Raw genomic sequence first — 17,149 nt, forward strand, 5'->3', positions numbered from 1 at the left:
CTGCCTTCGGGAGCACTGTGATATGAAAAACCAACCCTACTTTTTAAGGGGTTTGAAACATGCTCTTTCTAATGACAATGATTTAAAATGTTTCCAGAAGGTCTTTTTTTGTAAAAGTGTGCTAAAAATACCCTATTTTTGGCGTTTTTGCAAAAATCATCAACTTTACACTCAATTTGTGAACTAATAGAAATTATCAGGAGAATGAAATTTTATATTTGAAAACCTTGTGTTAAGTTGTTGTGTGCAAAGTTTCACGTTTATCACACCTTTAATTCCAGAAATATAAAAAGCTAAACTTTACAATTTTTTTAAGCCGCAAATTTTTTGGACCAAGCTTGCTCCAAGTTTTCTTCATGGAAATCACTCATGAAGATATTTTTTATTATTTTGTTTAATAGAGTGCAAAAAGTTGTACAAGATGACCAAGTTTTGTTTCTCTCAACAAAACATTGCCGGAGATAGTGTTTCAAAGTTGCCGAAATCTCAGTCATACCATAGAAGGGGTCAAACAGTTTACTATATCTTAGCAAGTATTGCATCGGCAAACGTAAAACTTTACCGATGTTCATTGGGGACATGTATGAATGTTCACAGAAAATTTCATCGAAATCCGTGATGGTCGCGCAGGGACCACCAGACCACTTGACATGGAATGACAGAGTAGGTAGCCTGCTTCTTTAAATTTTAGGCTGCTCTTGTTTAGGTAAGGGAAGTCTTGCTGTACCAAATTAAGTATTTTTGAAGATGTTAGTGTGGATAAAGGTGAACCAATTAATGTGGTTTCCTTACATTGTTAGAAGATATTTGTTAAAGATCCTCATGAAAAACTGTGTTTAAAAAAAGAAGTCATGGGATGGAACCAGTTGGATACTGGCTGAAAGGTATAATAAAGAGTGGGACTAAAGGTCAGTTTTCTAAATGTAAAACGGCTAGTAATGAAGTGTCCCAAAGATATGTACTAGGATCTTACATATCACTAAAACAAAACATTATAAGAATTTGCAGATAGGATCTTCTAACATAAATTTGGCATCTGTGTACACTAACGTAGTGATGTTTGTCTTAAGGTGGCTAAGCTAGTTGATGCGGCAATGGGAAAAGCCTGAAATATACTCGAATGCTTTAGCAGAGGAATGACTAAGAAAAGAATGTGATAGTGCTTCTGTTTAAGGCTGAGACTTCATTTGGAGTGCACAGTGCGCCAGAAAGGTTGGGACATACATCTAAGGATCTAAACATTGATGTACCCTGGAGGAGAGAGAGGGAATGTGAGAAGATAGATATTTAAATACAGGTAAAGATGTAAATACACAGGAGCTGAGCCTTTTTGAATGAAAGGCTCTGAAATGAGGGATTTAATTAGGATGGTTCTGGCTTAGGAGTAAACGTCACAGAAAGGATAATGGAGGACGTGATAATGGTGGACAGTATCAGAACTGAAGGAAGCATGAGACAAGTATAGATCTCTGGGGGGTTCTGTTGTAGAGACCAGGTGGTTATTTTTGATGGGTTGATTGAATAGGCCATGCAGTTTTTCTGTCATTTTCTCTGTTTCTAAGTAAATGGTAGACAAAATTTATTGGGAACAAGTATGAAAAGATGTGCACTGGAGAAAATGCCATCTATAAGTAGAAATGCGGCTTTTTGATTGAGGAGTTAACATCGAGCTAAAGGTCTTGGAATCTTTGTGGATTATATGTTGAATATTTCATTCCAGTGTGTCATGAATGCCAAAAAATAAAGGGTAGAATATTAGGATTATTTGAAATGGGATGGAGAACAAAAACAGAGAATATTAATGCATCTGCATCGTCCATGACTGCACTTTGAGCTATTGTGTGCAGTTCTTTGTTATCCAAGACTAAAAAAGATACTGCAAAACTTGTTTTTAAAAGAATGACAAGCAAATTTCTGCTTCAGAAAGTAAAACTTAGAGTGGACATGAGGTGTGTCAAAATCATGAGAGGTGTGAAATGGTTATAGCTTTCAAGCACTAAAAGGAGGGCATACTCTGTGAAACTAGCAACCAGCACATTAATTTGTCAAAAGTACTTTCATAGCACATAATTAGGATATAGAATCTGCTCTTCTAAAGTGGTGGTCAAAGTGATGAAGGTAGCAGAACTCAAAATAGGACTTGAAACAGTCCAGAAAAATTAACCAGTTTTGGGAAAGTCATCACTTGTCTTTTGAGATTGGCCATTGTTGGAGACAGGATACTGGGTTCAATTGACTTTTGAAACAGCATTGCTTACCTTATCTTTTTAGGTAACTGCTTTTCTAACGGTGGGTGCTTTTTATATAAATATTGAACTCTGGTTAACATTTCTTTCACTTGGATCTTAATTATTTAAAAATAGTTTTAAGGATTGTCTGACTAGTATATAAATTTGTCTCATGCACTGTGTGAGTGTGTGTGTGTTTCATCCTTATGTAGGTCTTGCATCTGAGTATCATTAGTTAAAATGTATTGTTTAATAAATTTAGCTAACTCTGAATTTTTGAAATTTTTGAAGGATTACCAGGTCATCGGGAAGTAGAGGTGAAATATGTTGACTTTGGCAATGTTGCCACAGTAAATGTAAAAAAGCTAAGAAAAATAAAAGATGAATTTTTAAATATACCAGAAAAGGTAAGTGGATTTAAGAATCTTACTTTACCCACCAATTTTAATATTGAAAACCATGCTGTCAGTTTTGTAAAGCAAAATGCTGTATCAGCTATCCTGTTTGACTTTTTTCCAGTACTATGCTTCTAATTAATTAAGTTCAAATGTAAATTACTACTACTACTATAAATCATTTCTATAGCGCTACCAGTCGTACGCAGCGCTTCACAATTGAACATGAAGAAAAGACAGTCCCTGCTCAAAAGAGCGTGCAATCTAAATCAAGACAGGCAGGAGCAATAAGGGATAAGGGTAGGATAGACAGTGATTTGGGGGGGGGGGGGGGGGGAGGGAATGAGTAAAAGAAGCGACAAACACTATAAAAATAGTGGAAGGCAAAAATGAAAAAGGCCTATGCCATCTGATTCTACACAAAATGAACTGATAGAAGTCCTTTTTAGGATTTGTAAAGTCATGAAAACACACGGCTTAGGCCTTTTTCATTTTTTCCTTCCACTATATTTATAGTGTTGCTCCTTTTACTCATTTCCTCCCCCACCCCCAAATCACTGATAGGTTTTCAGGATACTTTTAATAAAATTGAGACATGTTTTAATGTACTGCATCTTATATATGCTGACAGCTCAAATACTTAATTGTGGTATCCTGAAAACCTGACAATTCTATGATATCCACTGATAAAGTATGATAACTGTCAAAACTTATCCAATTGACTAACTCTATTGGTTCAAACCCTAGACGTCTCTTTGCCACGCTAAACAGCTTGATGACCTGCTGAGCAACACTGAACATGGAAATAGTTTTTGGGTTATTTCGAAGATGGTTGAACTCATTTTGCTTTTTATTCATAACAGAGCAGTCCAGAACAAATGGGTTATGACCAGATACCAGTAGATGGAGACAGAAAAAAGTAGTTCCAAGTCATTTGCCCCTTAAGGATGTCATGCAGCCATAGAAGGCTTACTCTGGCTGCAAGTGGAAGGTGGTTGGACTGTGCAACTCCTCATTAGTGCTGCTTTGTTCGCTCCAAACCTGGTTTTTAACTAAGTGTCAGTGGAGCAGGGGGTTGTCTACTGGTTTGATTTGGCTGCTATTTAATCTGGAGCAAAAGTGACACTCAATGGTGCTGAGTCGTCCCTCACCCCCCCCCCCCCCCCTTCTCTGGGATGTCATATTTTAAGGAGTTTGAAGGGTTTATCCTGCCTTCAATGTGAAACTGACAAACAAGTTATTCATTATCCTCAATTTTACATTTCTTGCTAAAGAAAGTTCTTATTCTAACTTCCAGCTATATTGAGGACTTCCTTATAGCAGTTTCTAACGTCCCTTTTATCTTGTTCATTGGGTTTAGTATTCTGCATAAGGCAGGTTTTTTGTTTGTTTTATTGATCACCCTCAGCTGCATTCTGTTTTGTTTTCAACAGGCTAGTCAGGCATCCAATGTGTCTTTCTAGTTTCACCTTCTTACAAGACAAAGCAGCAGAAGTTTTGTCCTCTCCAAGCCTGTTGGTTTTGGCAGCTAAGAGGAATTTTTTCACATTTCTCTACAAGCCATTTTTGCTCGTACATCTTTGCGATTGATTCTGCCATCTTGTGCATTTCTTTGAGTGCTTTGGAGGCTTTGTTTCTCAGCATACAGTCTTGAATTTTTTTCTTGTTCTGTGTTTTGAGGCAATAATTGCCATTACTGGGCTAATTGTCTTAATTGTGAGGCTTTCTTTGGAAAGCTATATTGAATCGGTAGTCAATTTAGTTAAAAAAATAATATTAAATGGATGAAGCTCTTTAACCAGTTCTTTTTGCTGTTTGAACTCTTAACCTTCCCTTGTCTCCTAGGGACCTAGGTCTTTTTGGGGGATGTGGGGTAGAGGCTGCAGCATTCTTTTTCCTCTGCTGAAATTGCGTCATTTGGCCATTTGTTATGTCTGTTCCTGTATCTCATTTCTAAGGTGGTGTTCCTCCTTACTGTGATTAGTGTAGTTTTTGTAGATACTGCAACCCTCCCCCACCCCAAATACCCAAATGTAGATTATGCGGCTATGGGGATGAGTTGATTACTTAGCTGGTCTCGGTGCTGAACATGTCTATTTGGTTTCGGGACTGAGCAGTCAGTGTTTTTTTCCTGTTTCAGCTGGCAGTTTAGTAGATGAAAACAGATTCTTTGATTCCCTCCGGTGGCATAGATTAATTATAGATAGAGATAGATATATAGATACGCACACACAGATATAGATCTCTATCCCTAGGCCACCGGATGGAATCGAACAATCTGTTCTCATCTATTAAACTGCCGGTTGAAGCTCTGATATTAGAAATAGTGAAAAAACACACTGACTGCTTAATATATTTTTAATTTGTAGACAAAAGAAATGGAACTGGGGGCAGGATGTGGCCAGGACCAAAAGTGAACTTACTCTTACACATAATACTTAATTTGTGGATTAAAGGGAAGCTGGTAAGTAGAAATAAATGGAAAATTCATATTTTAAAAATGTTATTAAAGAATATCACCCACAGTGGTACAAATTTGCAACATTATCAGTAAAATCTTGGCTAATCAGTGTTTTTCTCAACATTTACACATTTGCACATCCACTGTTCTCCAGTTACACGGAACCTCTCCCATCTCCAAAGATTTAAATCTTTGAGATTCTGGTGGGTCCTCTTAAAGATTTGTTTAATATATCCTTGGAGATGGGAGAGGTTCCACATGATTGGAGAAGAGCGGACGTGGTCCCTGTTCACAAAAGTGGAGACAGAAGAAGTGGGAAACTATAGGCTGGTAAGCCTTACTTCGGTTGTTAGAAAAGTAATGGAAGCATTGCTGAAGGAAAGAATAGTAAATTTCCTGGAATCCAATGAGTTACACGATCCGAGGCAACATGGTTTTACCAAAGGTAAATCATGCCAAACAAGTTTGATTGAATTCTTTGGGCAACCAGAGAACTGGATTGAGAATGTGCGCTAGATGTAATCTTGGTTTTCAGCAAAGCTTTTGACATGGTTTCTCATGGGAGGTTCTTAAAAAGCTGGAGTTAGGACCCAAAGTGGTGAAATGGATTAGAAACTGGTTGATGGACAGACGCCAGAGGGTGGTGGTCAGTGGAATTCACTCTTGAGCAAAGAAAGGTGAGTAGTGGAGTGCTTCAGGGATCGGTGCTGGGGCCGACATTGCTGAAGGATTAAAAGGTAGAGTTTGCTTCTGCAGATGATATTTTGTAATAGAATGAACACCCTGGAGAGAGTGGAAAACATGAAAAGGGATCTGCAAAAGTTAGAAGAATGGTCTAACATTCGGCAATTAAAATTTAATGCAAAGAAGTGCAAAGTGATGCATTTTACAGTAGAAATCCAAGGGAACCATATGTCCTAGGAGGCTGATGTGCACAGATGGGGAGAGGGACCTTGGGGCAATGGTTCCCGAGGACATTAAAGTGAAAAAACAGAGGACAAAAGTGGTGGCTGTAGCCAGAAGGATGATAGGCTACATTGAGAGAGGTGTAACCAGCAAAAGAAAGGCAGTGTTGATGCCCCTGTAGAAGTAGCTGGAGTATTGTTCAGTTTTAGAGGCCGTATTGTGCTATGGATGTAAAGAGTAGAAGCGGTCCGGAGGAAGGCGACAAAAATGATATGGAGTTTGCACCAAAAGACATATGAGAAGAGACTAGAAATCCTGAATATGTATAGCCTAGAGGAAAGAAGGGACAGGGGAGATATGATAGACATTTATACACTTGAATGATATTAATATAGGAACAAATCTCTTCCAGAGAAGGGGGAATGGTAAAACTGGAGAGCATGAACTGAGGTTGTAGGGTGGTAGACTTAATGGAGTAATATCAGGAAATATTTTTTCACAGAGAAGGTAGTCGATGCCTGGAATGACCTCCTGAGGGAGCTGGTATAGACAAAAACAGTGATGGAATTCAAAAAGGCACGGGATGAACACAGAGAAACTCTATTTAGAAAATAGATGGTATAAAACAAAAATAAAAAGTTTGGGATAGGCTGGAAAGGTCTTCGATGGCAACTTAGTGGCTGGAGCAGAGGGCAATGCTGGACAGGCTTTTGCAGTCTGGGTCCCACAAATGACAAGATGCATTCGGATAGGCTGGAATGGGCTTTGATGGTGACTCCAGTAGGTGGTATGGTCTGTGTACCAGAGACACCAGGGAAAGACTCGTGGTAAGGTATATAATATCACATTCATTGTTGATTTAACCATGAATTGATGATGTGTGACTGTTTGGCAGTCAGGATGGACCATTCAGGTCTTTATCTGCCGTCACTTACTATGTTACAATGACATAGTTGTCTCCTCATAAAGATGATATGAAGTAGTACTGCCCTGCAAATGCAAAAAGAAAGGAAGTGTCTATTTTTTACTGAAGCATTTGCTTCCTTTTGTCACTGAAGAGCAGAGGAATGCGTAAATTTCCAGAAACCTTAGGTATGACACAGAATAGCATTTCTGATGAGTTAAATGTAAATATGCTCTTTCCTTGTCATCAAGCAGATGCAGCCATTACAGATGGGTTGTGTCCATCAACCAGCAGAGGGAGATAGAGAGCACACTTTTTTCAGTGCCTCATACCAGCTTGCTCCACTGCCTCTCTTCAGTATTCTCTATCTCCCCTAGCAGAGTGGCTGCAGCTTCTTCGAGCTCCATCTAAAATCTGCCTGGAGGTTGCTCCTGTGCTTTTGCCAGTTGTTAGCAGGGGTGTTAGAGGCTATAGCAGCTTCACTTTAAAGGCACATTGGTTCGCCCTTTCCCTGCCTTACCCATACCTCCGTGGATGTGGACACATTGCTTAGCTTTCCCTGTCCTTCCCCAACAACAGTGGATGCAGGCACATAGGTTCACCCTTTCCCTGCCTTTCCCACTCACCTGAGCCTCCGGAGTTCTATTTACCTCTGCTTTCCTCACAGCGTTAAAAAAAAAAAAAAAAAGGAACAGAGGTTTTTCCTTGCCTTTTTCTGTGGGACCGGAGCTGTGATACTCGGTCCAGTGAGGTAAGAGTGTTTTCTGACTCCTCCGGGGTGGGCCCGCGATCGGGGCGATTTGCGCAAACCGCCATTTTGAATTTTACCGCCGTTTTTGGCGATGGCTGCGGAGACAGTAAAGCGCTGTTCCAAGTGTGGCAAGCGCAGATCAGCAGCGGGGCTCTGTAAATCGTGCTGTACAGACGTTAGAGCCGGCCTGAGCATGGCGAGCGACGATTCTTCGCGCTCTGAGCTGGCAGCGGACGCCATTTTGAATTTACCACATGGCGCGACCTCCGCTGAGACGGAGAGTCCTGAGCCCGGGGGGAGGCCTCGGAGTGAGGCTGATATGAGAGCTACAAGCCCCGGCAGAGATCCGGGTGCCCAGAGTGAGTTTTTCTCCCCTGATTTTGTGTTATTAATGCATAAAGCATACATGCTTAAAAGAGCTCTCCCATAAAGCCCTGCAGGGGCCTATTCTAATGCCCCCCCCCCCACCCCCGGTGGATTCTAGCCTGGGTATGCCCTCTGAGGCGTTATTCCCTGATGATTGGCAGAATATGAAGCGCAGAAGGGCTGTCCCCTTCAGAGAGTGCTGCACCTCCATCCCCCCCCCCCTCCCCCCCCCCCCCCCCCCCCCCCCGTGGTCGGGCTGCAAGGATTCGGAGGACTCTGGCAGGCCTTCATGGTCTGAGGAGCCAGAGTCTGGTGCAGAAGTGACTCAGGATCTGGACGATCCCTCCGCGGTGAGGATTTTCCACCGTGATGAGCTGCCAGCGCTTATTTCTGATGCCCTGCAGGCTCTCTCTGTTGAGGACCCTGCCAGTGGCACAGCCTCCTCTGTGAATCCTAGGATGGCTAGTACCAAAAAGCGTGCTCGAGCCTTTCCTTTGCATGACTCCATCCAAGAGCTTATTTCAGCTCAATGGGCTGACCCCGAGGGACCTTTGAAAGTTTCCAGGGCTATGGGGCAATTATACCCTCTGAGTGAGGAGCATATGGCTCGCTTTGCTATGCCTAAAGTGGATGCCCTAGTCACAGCTGTGACAAAGAGAACTACCCTCCCTGTTGAAGGAGGTGTTGCCCTGAAGGATATTCAAGACCATAGACTGGAATCAGCACTTAAACGGTCATTTGAAATTGCAGGTCTCTCTATTCGGGCGTCTGCATGCAGTTGTTATGCTGCTAGAGCCTGCCTGGCTTGGTTGCAACAGGTAGTGGAACAGCCCGGTGATGGAGCGGAGCCCTTTTCAGATGTGGCTCCGCGGATGGAGTCTGCCTTGTCATTTCTTGCTGACGCCCTTTATGATATTGTCAGAGCTTCGGCTAAATACATGGCAGTAGCAGTGGCGGCTCGCCGTCTTCTTTGGCTACGGCATTGGGCGGCGGACATGGCCTCTAAGCAAAGGTTGGTGAAGTTGCCCTTTAAAGGCCTTCTCCTGTTTGGTGAGGAGTTGGAGAAAATTGTGAAGGGCCTGGGTGAGGCTAAACCCCAGCGCTTGCCCGAAGATAGGCCTCTGCCTTTCTCTAAGGGTGCGGCGGTCCACTCCTCGTATAGACCTCGCTTCCGTGAAGCTCGAAGGTACCGCCCAGGGCGTTCTGCTGGGTTCACTTCTCGTGCCCGTTTTCAGCAGAGGAACTCCGTTCGCTCGGACAAACGTTCCACAGCCACTGGCTCAAGGCCTGGAGTTCAGGGGCGACCCTCTCAATGATGGTGCGCCGGCCCTCTCCTCGAGTCCTGTCATCGGAGGACGTCTTTCCCTCTTTGCCGAGGAGTGGGCCAACATTTCCTCAGATCAGTGGGTCTTGGACCTGATCAGAGACTGTTTCAGAATAGAATTCGACGCCCCTGTAAGAGACGTGTTTGTGGAGTCCCGATGCGGTTCTGCCGCCAAACGGGCAGCGGTAGAGGAGACTTTGCAAGGTCTGATTCAGATAGGGGCCGTGTCCCCAGTACCTCCTGCCGAACACGGCTGCAGCCGCTACTCCATCTACTTTGTGGTGCTGCGAAAAGGAGGGTCTTTTCGAACTATTCTGGGCTTAAAAGAATTAAACAAGTCCCTGAGAGAGCGGCATTTTCACATGGAAACCCTGCGCTCCGTCATTGCTGCGGTACAGCCAGGAGAGTTTCTCACGTCTCTGGACCTGAAAGAAGCTTACTTGCACATACCAATTTGGCCCCCGCACCAGAAGTTTCTGAGGTTTGCGGTGATGGAAAAGCATTTCCAGTTCTGGGCCTTGCCTTTTGGCCTCGCCACAGCTCCTTGCACCTTTTCGAAGGTTATGGTGGTAGTAGCTGCCTTTTTTAAGGCGAGAGGGTGTTCGGGTTCACCCGTACCTGGACGACTGGCTCATTCGAGCAAACTCTGCTGCAGAGAGTCAGCATGTAACAGCCAGAGTGGTCTCAGTACTTCAGTCTCTGGGCTGGGTCGTCAATTTGACCAAAAGTCACCTGACCCCCTCGCAGTCTCTAGAATATTTGGGGGCTAGGTTTGACACAGCCTCGGGGTATGTGTACCTATCCGAGCAAAGGCGGTGCAAGCTTCAGAATCAGGTCCGTCTGCTCCTGAGGATGGCCCGCCCGCGAGCTTGGGACATTTTCCAGCTGCTTGGATCGATGACGGCCACCATGGAACTGGTGCCCTGGGCGAGAGCGCACCTGAGACCTCTACAGTATGCTCTACTCCAAAATTGGTCTCCAGTATCTAAGGATTATCAATGCAGACTCTCTTGGCTCCCTGCGGCCTGACTCAGTATGGAGTGGTGGCTCTCAGACAGCATACTGCGGCGAGGAATGCCGCTGGTGCTCCCCGATTGGTGCCTAGTGGTGACAGATGCCAGCCTGAAAGGCTGGGGCGCACATTGCAAGGGGAAGCATGCCCAGGGTCTATGGACACCCAAGGAGTCGGAGTGGTCCATCAACCGCCTAGAGTTGAAAGCGGTGTTTCAGGCGTTTCTGGCTTTTCAAGTGACCCTGGAAGGATTGGCTGTCAGTGATGTCGGACAACACGACAGCAGTGGCCTACATAAATAGACAAGGCGGCACTCAGTGCAGAGCTGTAGTCGCACAGGCCGAACACATTTGCCACTGGGCCGAGCTGCATCTACAGTTTCTGTCGGCAGCTCACATTGCAGGTCAGATCCAGCGGAGTGGGAACTTGCAGACGAAGTATTCCTGCAGATATGTGCCAAGTGGGGCAAGCCCGTGATGAATCTAATGGCGACAAGCATCAATGCCAGAGTCCCGTGCTTTTTCAGCAGACGGAGAGAACCTCGCTCGGCGGGGTTGGATGCCTTGGCTCAACCCTGGCCTCCGGGCCTACTGTATGTGCTCCCTCCGTGGCCCTTGATAGGGCGAGTGCTCCTGCGGATTCGGCTGCATCCAGGAGAAGTGGTTCTCGTCGCCCCGGATTGGCCCAGGTGGCCTTGGTATGCGGACCTCCGACAGATGCTCGTAGAGGATCCCCTTCAGTTACCTCTGGTTCCCAACCTGTTGTCACAGGGTTCGGTGACCATGGAGGACGCCGGCCGATTTGGTCTTATGGCCTGGTGATTGAGAGGGCGCAATTGAGAGGCAGAGGCTATTCCAATAAAATAATTACTACTCTCCTGCAAGCCCGCAAGCGTTCCACTTCTGTGGCTTATGCCAGGATTTGGCACCAGTTTGAAGTCTGGTGTGCTTACAAAGAGATCACACCCCTGCGGGCTCCTGTCTCGCCGATTCTGGATTTTTTGCAGGATGGTGTACAAAAAGGCTTGGCCTATAATTCCCTGCAGGTGCAAGTGGCAGCGTTGGCCTCCCTGCTTGGCAAGGTTGAAGGCGTGTCTTTAGCTACTCATCCAGATGTGGCACGGTTTCTTAGAGGGGTGCTTCGGCTCCATCCTCCCGTGCGTGCATCTTGTCCAGCTTGAAACCTGCGGTTAGTGCTGAAAGCCCTTCAGGGTGCTCCCTTTGAACTGCTTCGGCGTGCTTCAGAGACAGATTTGACACTGAAGGCCATCTTTTCAGTGGCCATTACTTCGGCGAGACGGGTGTCAGAGCTCCAGGTGCTGTCCAGTAGAGACCCTTTTCTGCAATTTTCAGAGTCCGGGGTCACTGTTCGGGACTGTGCCTTCCTTCTTGCCTAAGGTGGTTTCAGCGTTTCACCTAAACCAACCTATTTTATTGCCCTCCTTTGTCAAGGAGGAGTTTCCAGAATCTTTTGGGCAATTGCACCTGTTGGACGTGCGCAGGACTCTGCTGCAGTATCTGCGAGTTACTAACTCTTTCAGGACCTCTGATCATCTGTTTATTTTGCTATCAGGTCCTCGCAGAGGGTCTCCAGCGTCTAAAGCCACTATTGCCCGCTGGCTCAAAGAATCTATCTTTTCAGCTTATTTGCTTGCCGGCTGGCCTCCGCCTGATGCCTTTAAGGCGCATTCCACTAGAGGAATTTCCTCTTCTTGGGCTGAAACTGGAGCACTCTCTCTTCAAGAGATTTGTAGTGCAGCAACATGGGCTTCTAAGCTCTTTTGCCCGACATTACAGGCTGGATGTGGCTGCCAGGAGGGACGCACATTTTGGAGCGCAAGTGCTGGCGCGTGGTGTGGCTTGTTCCCACCCTATCTTTAGATTGTAAGCTCTCTTGAGCAGGGACTGTCCTTCCCCATGTTTAAACTTGTACAGCGCTGCGTAACCCTGGCAGCGCTATAGAAATGCTAAGTAGTAGTAGTAGTAGTACATCCCATCTATAATGGCTGCATCTGCTTGATGACAAGGAAGGGAAAATTAGGTTCTTACCATGATAATTTTCTTTCTTTTAGTCATAGCAGATGCAGCCGTGATCCCTCCCTGTCTGATTATCTGCTGTAAATCTATTTCAGGTTCTGTTCATGTTTCCTGGAGATTCCGTCCTTGGGAGAAAGTCGGAAAACAGTCTTCAGGATTCTTGTTCAATTAAAGGAGGATGACTTAATTCCCTCCAGTTTCATGTTTTGGAGGATGAGTTTATTCCCTCCAGTTATGTCTCAGTGGAGGATGAGTTTATGCCCTCCAGGAGGATGTTTCATTCCCTCCATTCTGAGTTAATGCCCTTTGTTGTAGAGCCATCGTTCGCTGTGAGGAAAGCTCATGTTGTTCCCATTGCGGTTTGCCATACTGCTTTGGAAGCTTCAAACACTGATGAGAGGCAGTGGAGCAAGCTGGTATGAGGCACTGAAAAAAGTGTGCGCTCTATCTCCCTCTGCTGGTTGATGGACACAACCCATCTGTAATGGCTGCATCCGCTATGACTAAAGGAAAGAAAATTATCACGGTAAGAACCTAATTTTCCTGTATCTACAAAAATCCAACCTTCCCCCAACAACAGGTAGGACATTTCTCCTTGAAAGTCAACATACAAAAAAAATCTGATTCTCTTGTCTGAGCAACTGCAACAAAATCTCAAAAATTCCAACTTGCCATACATATAGCAAACCTGACCTACAACAGTAGCACTAATTCCTAATATTCAAATAGCAATAAGCAACACTACAAATATTACACTGGGCCATAGAACACCAATACACTTACTACTGGTAAAACAGAACAAGTGGGATTTCTATAGATATCTACACAAGCTATATGCAAACATGCCACACCTCAGTCACAGCAAAACACAACCACACAGGAGCCAGATCTGTGGATCCAGTGAGTGCTGTGCAAGCTCCTTCATTATGTCCAAGGAGGGCTTATTTGTATTGAGTTTGGCACCCCCAACCATTTTTAAATGTTGGCACCTGTGCACGGACAGGCCCTCATCAAATAGAGATCACAAATTAGAAAAAGAAATATGAAAACAAAAATTGAACTGGCAACTCCGAGGGGTCAAAACTCAGCACCCATCACTGGAAAAATAAAAACAAATTCATTCACTCTTGTATTGAACAGAATATCTGCGATGCACATTTCCCAAAACTAACATATTCCAATTCATAAGTTCTGAATAAAAACACTTTTTCCCTACCTTTGTTGTATGGGCATTTTATTTTTCCTATCATATTGATCACAGTGAGTTTCTGTCTTCTGCTTTCCTATCTGTCTTCTGCCTACTTTATTTATTTATTTATTTATTTATTTATTTATGACCTTTATACCCACATTAGCCCGAAATAGACTCAATTTATCCTTACATAAAAACATAACATAAGAGTAGCCATACTTGGTCAGACCACGGTCCATCTAGCTCAGTCTCCTGTTTTTTCAAAAGGTGGCCAATCCAGGTCACACATATCTGGCAGAAACCCAAATCATGGCAACACTCCGTACTGCAAACCCCAGGGCAAGCAATTACTTCCCAAGTCTGTCTCAATAGCAGACTAAAAACAGACTTGAAGCAATTTCAACACACTTTTGAAGGCCCAGTGTTCCTAGGAAAGTGTTAGGTGAGTAGTAGCTAATGTGGGAATTGAACCCAGCTTCTCTGGCTCCTGGGCAACAGCTCTAACTGCTAGGCCACTATGCCACTTTCTTCATATTTCTTTCCCTTTTAGCTCTTTTCTTCCTTTCTTTCCATTCAAATTTCATCCTCCAGTTCTCAATCTCCTCCTTTTTTCTTTTTACTTTTCACATACCTGTCAACTTTCTATCTCCTCCTCTGTCCCTAGCTCTCTCATTTTTTATCTCACTCCTTTCCCATTCTTATTTCCTTCTCCCTTTTACCACATATTTTTACCCTCTGTGCTTATCAATCTCCTCACTTGTCTCTTTGACAACCCCTCATGGCCTCTTTCCGCATGTTCAGCATTTCCCCATCCTCCAGCTTTGTAGCTCAGCATCTTCTCTCTCCTTTTCACCCCCATACTGTTGGAGAGAGGGGAGATGTTGGGCTACTTCTCACCACCCCATACTCTTCTAGCCCAGCATCTTTACTTTCCTCCTTCCCCCCCCCCCCCCCCCCCACCTCATATTTGTAGCATTATCATCTCCCTGTCCCTTCTTCATTCTGTACCCCAGCAGTGCAGCTTCTCTCCTTTCTAGCCAACAATGTAGCTGCTTTGTGCTCTCTCCTCTCCCCCATAGTTAACTTCCCCTTCTCAAACCCTTTCTTTCCTTCCCCTCAGTCTGCATCTCCCTCTCACTCCATATTTTCCCTTTCTCTCCTCTCCTCCAATAACATCTCCCTACTCTTTCCTACTTCGAATCTAGAATCCCGCTGTCTCTTCCATCCCTTTGTCCCCATTATGCCCTCTCCTCCAGCATTTCTCCTCCACCAGTTAGTACAATATTTCTCCTTCTCCCCCACATCACCAATTGGTCCAGCTGCTCTTCTCCCCACCATCCCACAACTGGTCAAGTTTTTATCTCTCCCCCCCCCCCCCACCCCCACCATTGGTCCAGCTTTTACTTGTTTATCCATACCCACCAACAAACTAATCAACCATTGGTCCTGAATTGCTTCTTCTCCACCCCCGCAAGCGCTGGTTTAGCTTTTCTCCACACCTCACCCACCACTGGTTCAGTATTTCTCCTCCTCACCAACCCACTCACCATTTGTCCAGATTTCCTCCTCCTCCCCACCCCACTCACCCACCATTGGTCCAGCTTTTCTCCTTCCCCCTCCACCTACCATTGGTCCAGCGTTTCTCCTTCCCCCCTCCACCTACCATCGGTCCAGCCTTTTCTCCTTACCCCCTTCCACCTACCATTGGTCCAGCCTTTTCTCCTTACCCCCCTCCACCTACCATTGGTCCAGCCTTTTCTCCTTACCCCCCCTCCACCTACCATCGGTCCAGCTTTTATCTCCTTACCCCCCCCCCCCCCCACCTACCATCGGTCCAGCTTTTATCTCCTTACCACCACCCCCCCCCCTCCACCTACCATCGGTCCAGCTTTTATCTCCTTATCCCCGTCCTCCATGCCCCCTACCTTTTCAAAGCTGTCCTGTTTTAGAAGTTGCCAGCAGCAATTCACAGTACGCAGCTCGTGCCAACATCAGCCTTCCCACCTATGCAGAAACAGGAAGTTGCATCAGACAGAAGGCTCTGATGTTTGCACAAGCATCGCATTGTGAATCATTGCTCGCTGCCATCAACCACTAAAACAAGACAGCTTTCAAAAGTTATGGGGAGTGAGGAGGGGGAGATTGGGATGCCATCACATATTAGTAAAGGAGCAAAAGGGAGGGAAGCCTATGCGGAAAGGCTAAAACAGCTAGGGCTCTTCAGCTTGGAGAAAAGATGGCTGAGGGGAAATATGATAGAGGTCTATAAAATGTGGATTGGAAAATGCAGACTTGAAGCATCTTGTTAACTCTTTCCAAAAATACTAGGACTAGGGGGCATGCAATGAAGTTACAAAGTAGTAAATTTAAAATGAATCAGAGAAAATTTTTCTTTATTCAATGTGTAATTAAACTCTGGAATTCGTTGCCAAAGAATGTGGTAGAGGCCCTTAGCTTGGAGTTTTAAAAAGGTTTGGGCGGCTTCCTAAAGGAAAAGTCTATAGACCATTATTAAAATGGACTTGGAGAAAATCCACTGCTTTTTTCTGGGATAAGCAACATAAAATGTGTTGTACTTTTTTGGGATCTTGCCAGGTATAGAAGTGATAAGTTAGTAGTAGTAGTAGTATTTGTGACCTGGATTGGCCACTGTTGGAAAACAGGTTGCTGGGCTTGATGGACCTTTGGTCTGTCCCATTATGGCAATACTAATTTACTTATGTACATAGAGTGGGGGGAGAAAGTCACGGGTGGTGACATTCTGAGCCCATAGAAATGCCAGAACACACTCCCAGCACAAATTAAGCCCTGTGTATGTATGTTTGTGTATATATATTTCTCCGAGGACAAGCAGGCTGCTTGTTCTCACGACTGGGTTGACGTCCACGGCAGCCCCCACCAACCGGAAGAAAACTTCGCGGGCGGTCCCACACACAGGGCACGCCCACCGCGCATGCGCAGCCGTCTTCCCGCCTGTGCGCAACCGTTCCTGCTCAGTTTTTTTCTATTCCGTGCTGGAGAGAGACGTGTTATCGTCTCTCTATCAGCCCCGGAAACCGGATCGCAGCCTAGCTGTGGTTTTTCCTTCTCTACGTACGCGTTCACGTATTTCTTTTCTTTTTCAATTGTTTAAAAAAAAAAAAAAAGAGTGTCCTCGTCGTTTTTAGCCACGAGGGCGCTTCGGTCGTTTTCTTTTTCGTGTGTGTTTATCACCGCCACCATCGACGACTTTGACTTCGCCGACGCGATTTTTCCATCGATGTCCTGGAAGGTCCCGAGCGGATTCAAGAAGTGTGGTTGGTGCGGCCGGCAGATCTCGCAAACCGATACCCACGCTTGGTGCCTCCAGTGCCTCAGGCCGGAGCATAATACCAAGACGTGCACCTTGTGTCTCGGCTTACAGAAGCGGACACAGGTGGCGAGGCAAGTTCTTCGGGACCGTCTTTTTAGAACTTGCACTGGCCCCTCGACGTCGACGTCATCGGTGTCGACGGCCGGGTCTTCGGTACTGGTACCAATGTCGACGAACTCTGCGCCGACTCTGGCACCGACCCCAGGAGTACAGGTACCGTTG

The 17,149-nt window shown here is 45.2% G+C and overlaps 1 protein-coding gene across 1 annotated transcript in view; it reads left to right on the forward strand.

The window, feature by feature from the left end:
- Window positions 1-17,149, forward strand: part of RNF17 (ring finger protein 17) — a 785,154-nt gene that overhangs the window by 397,167 nt on the left and 370,838 nt on the right. Inside the window, 1 exon segment of the mRNA XM_030200280.1 lies at window positions 2,520-2,635. Within this exon segment, the coding sequence (XP_030056140.1) occupies window positions 2,520-2,635 (116 nt within the window).

This window comes from Microcaecilia unicolor, chromosome 4 (assembly GCF_901765095.1).
Source record: "Microcaecilia unicolor chromosome 4, aMicUni1.1, whole genome shotgun sequence".
NCBI lineage: Eukaryota > Metazoa > Chordata > Amphibia > Gymnophiona > Siphonopidae > Microcaecilia > Microcaecilia unicolor.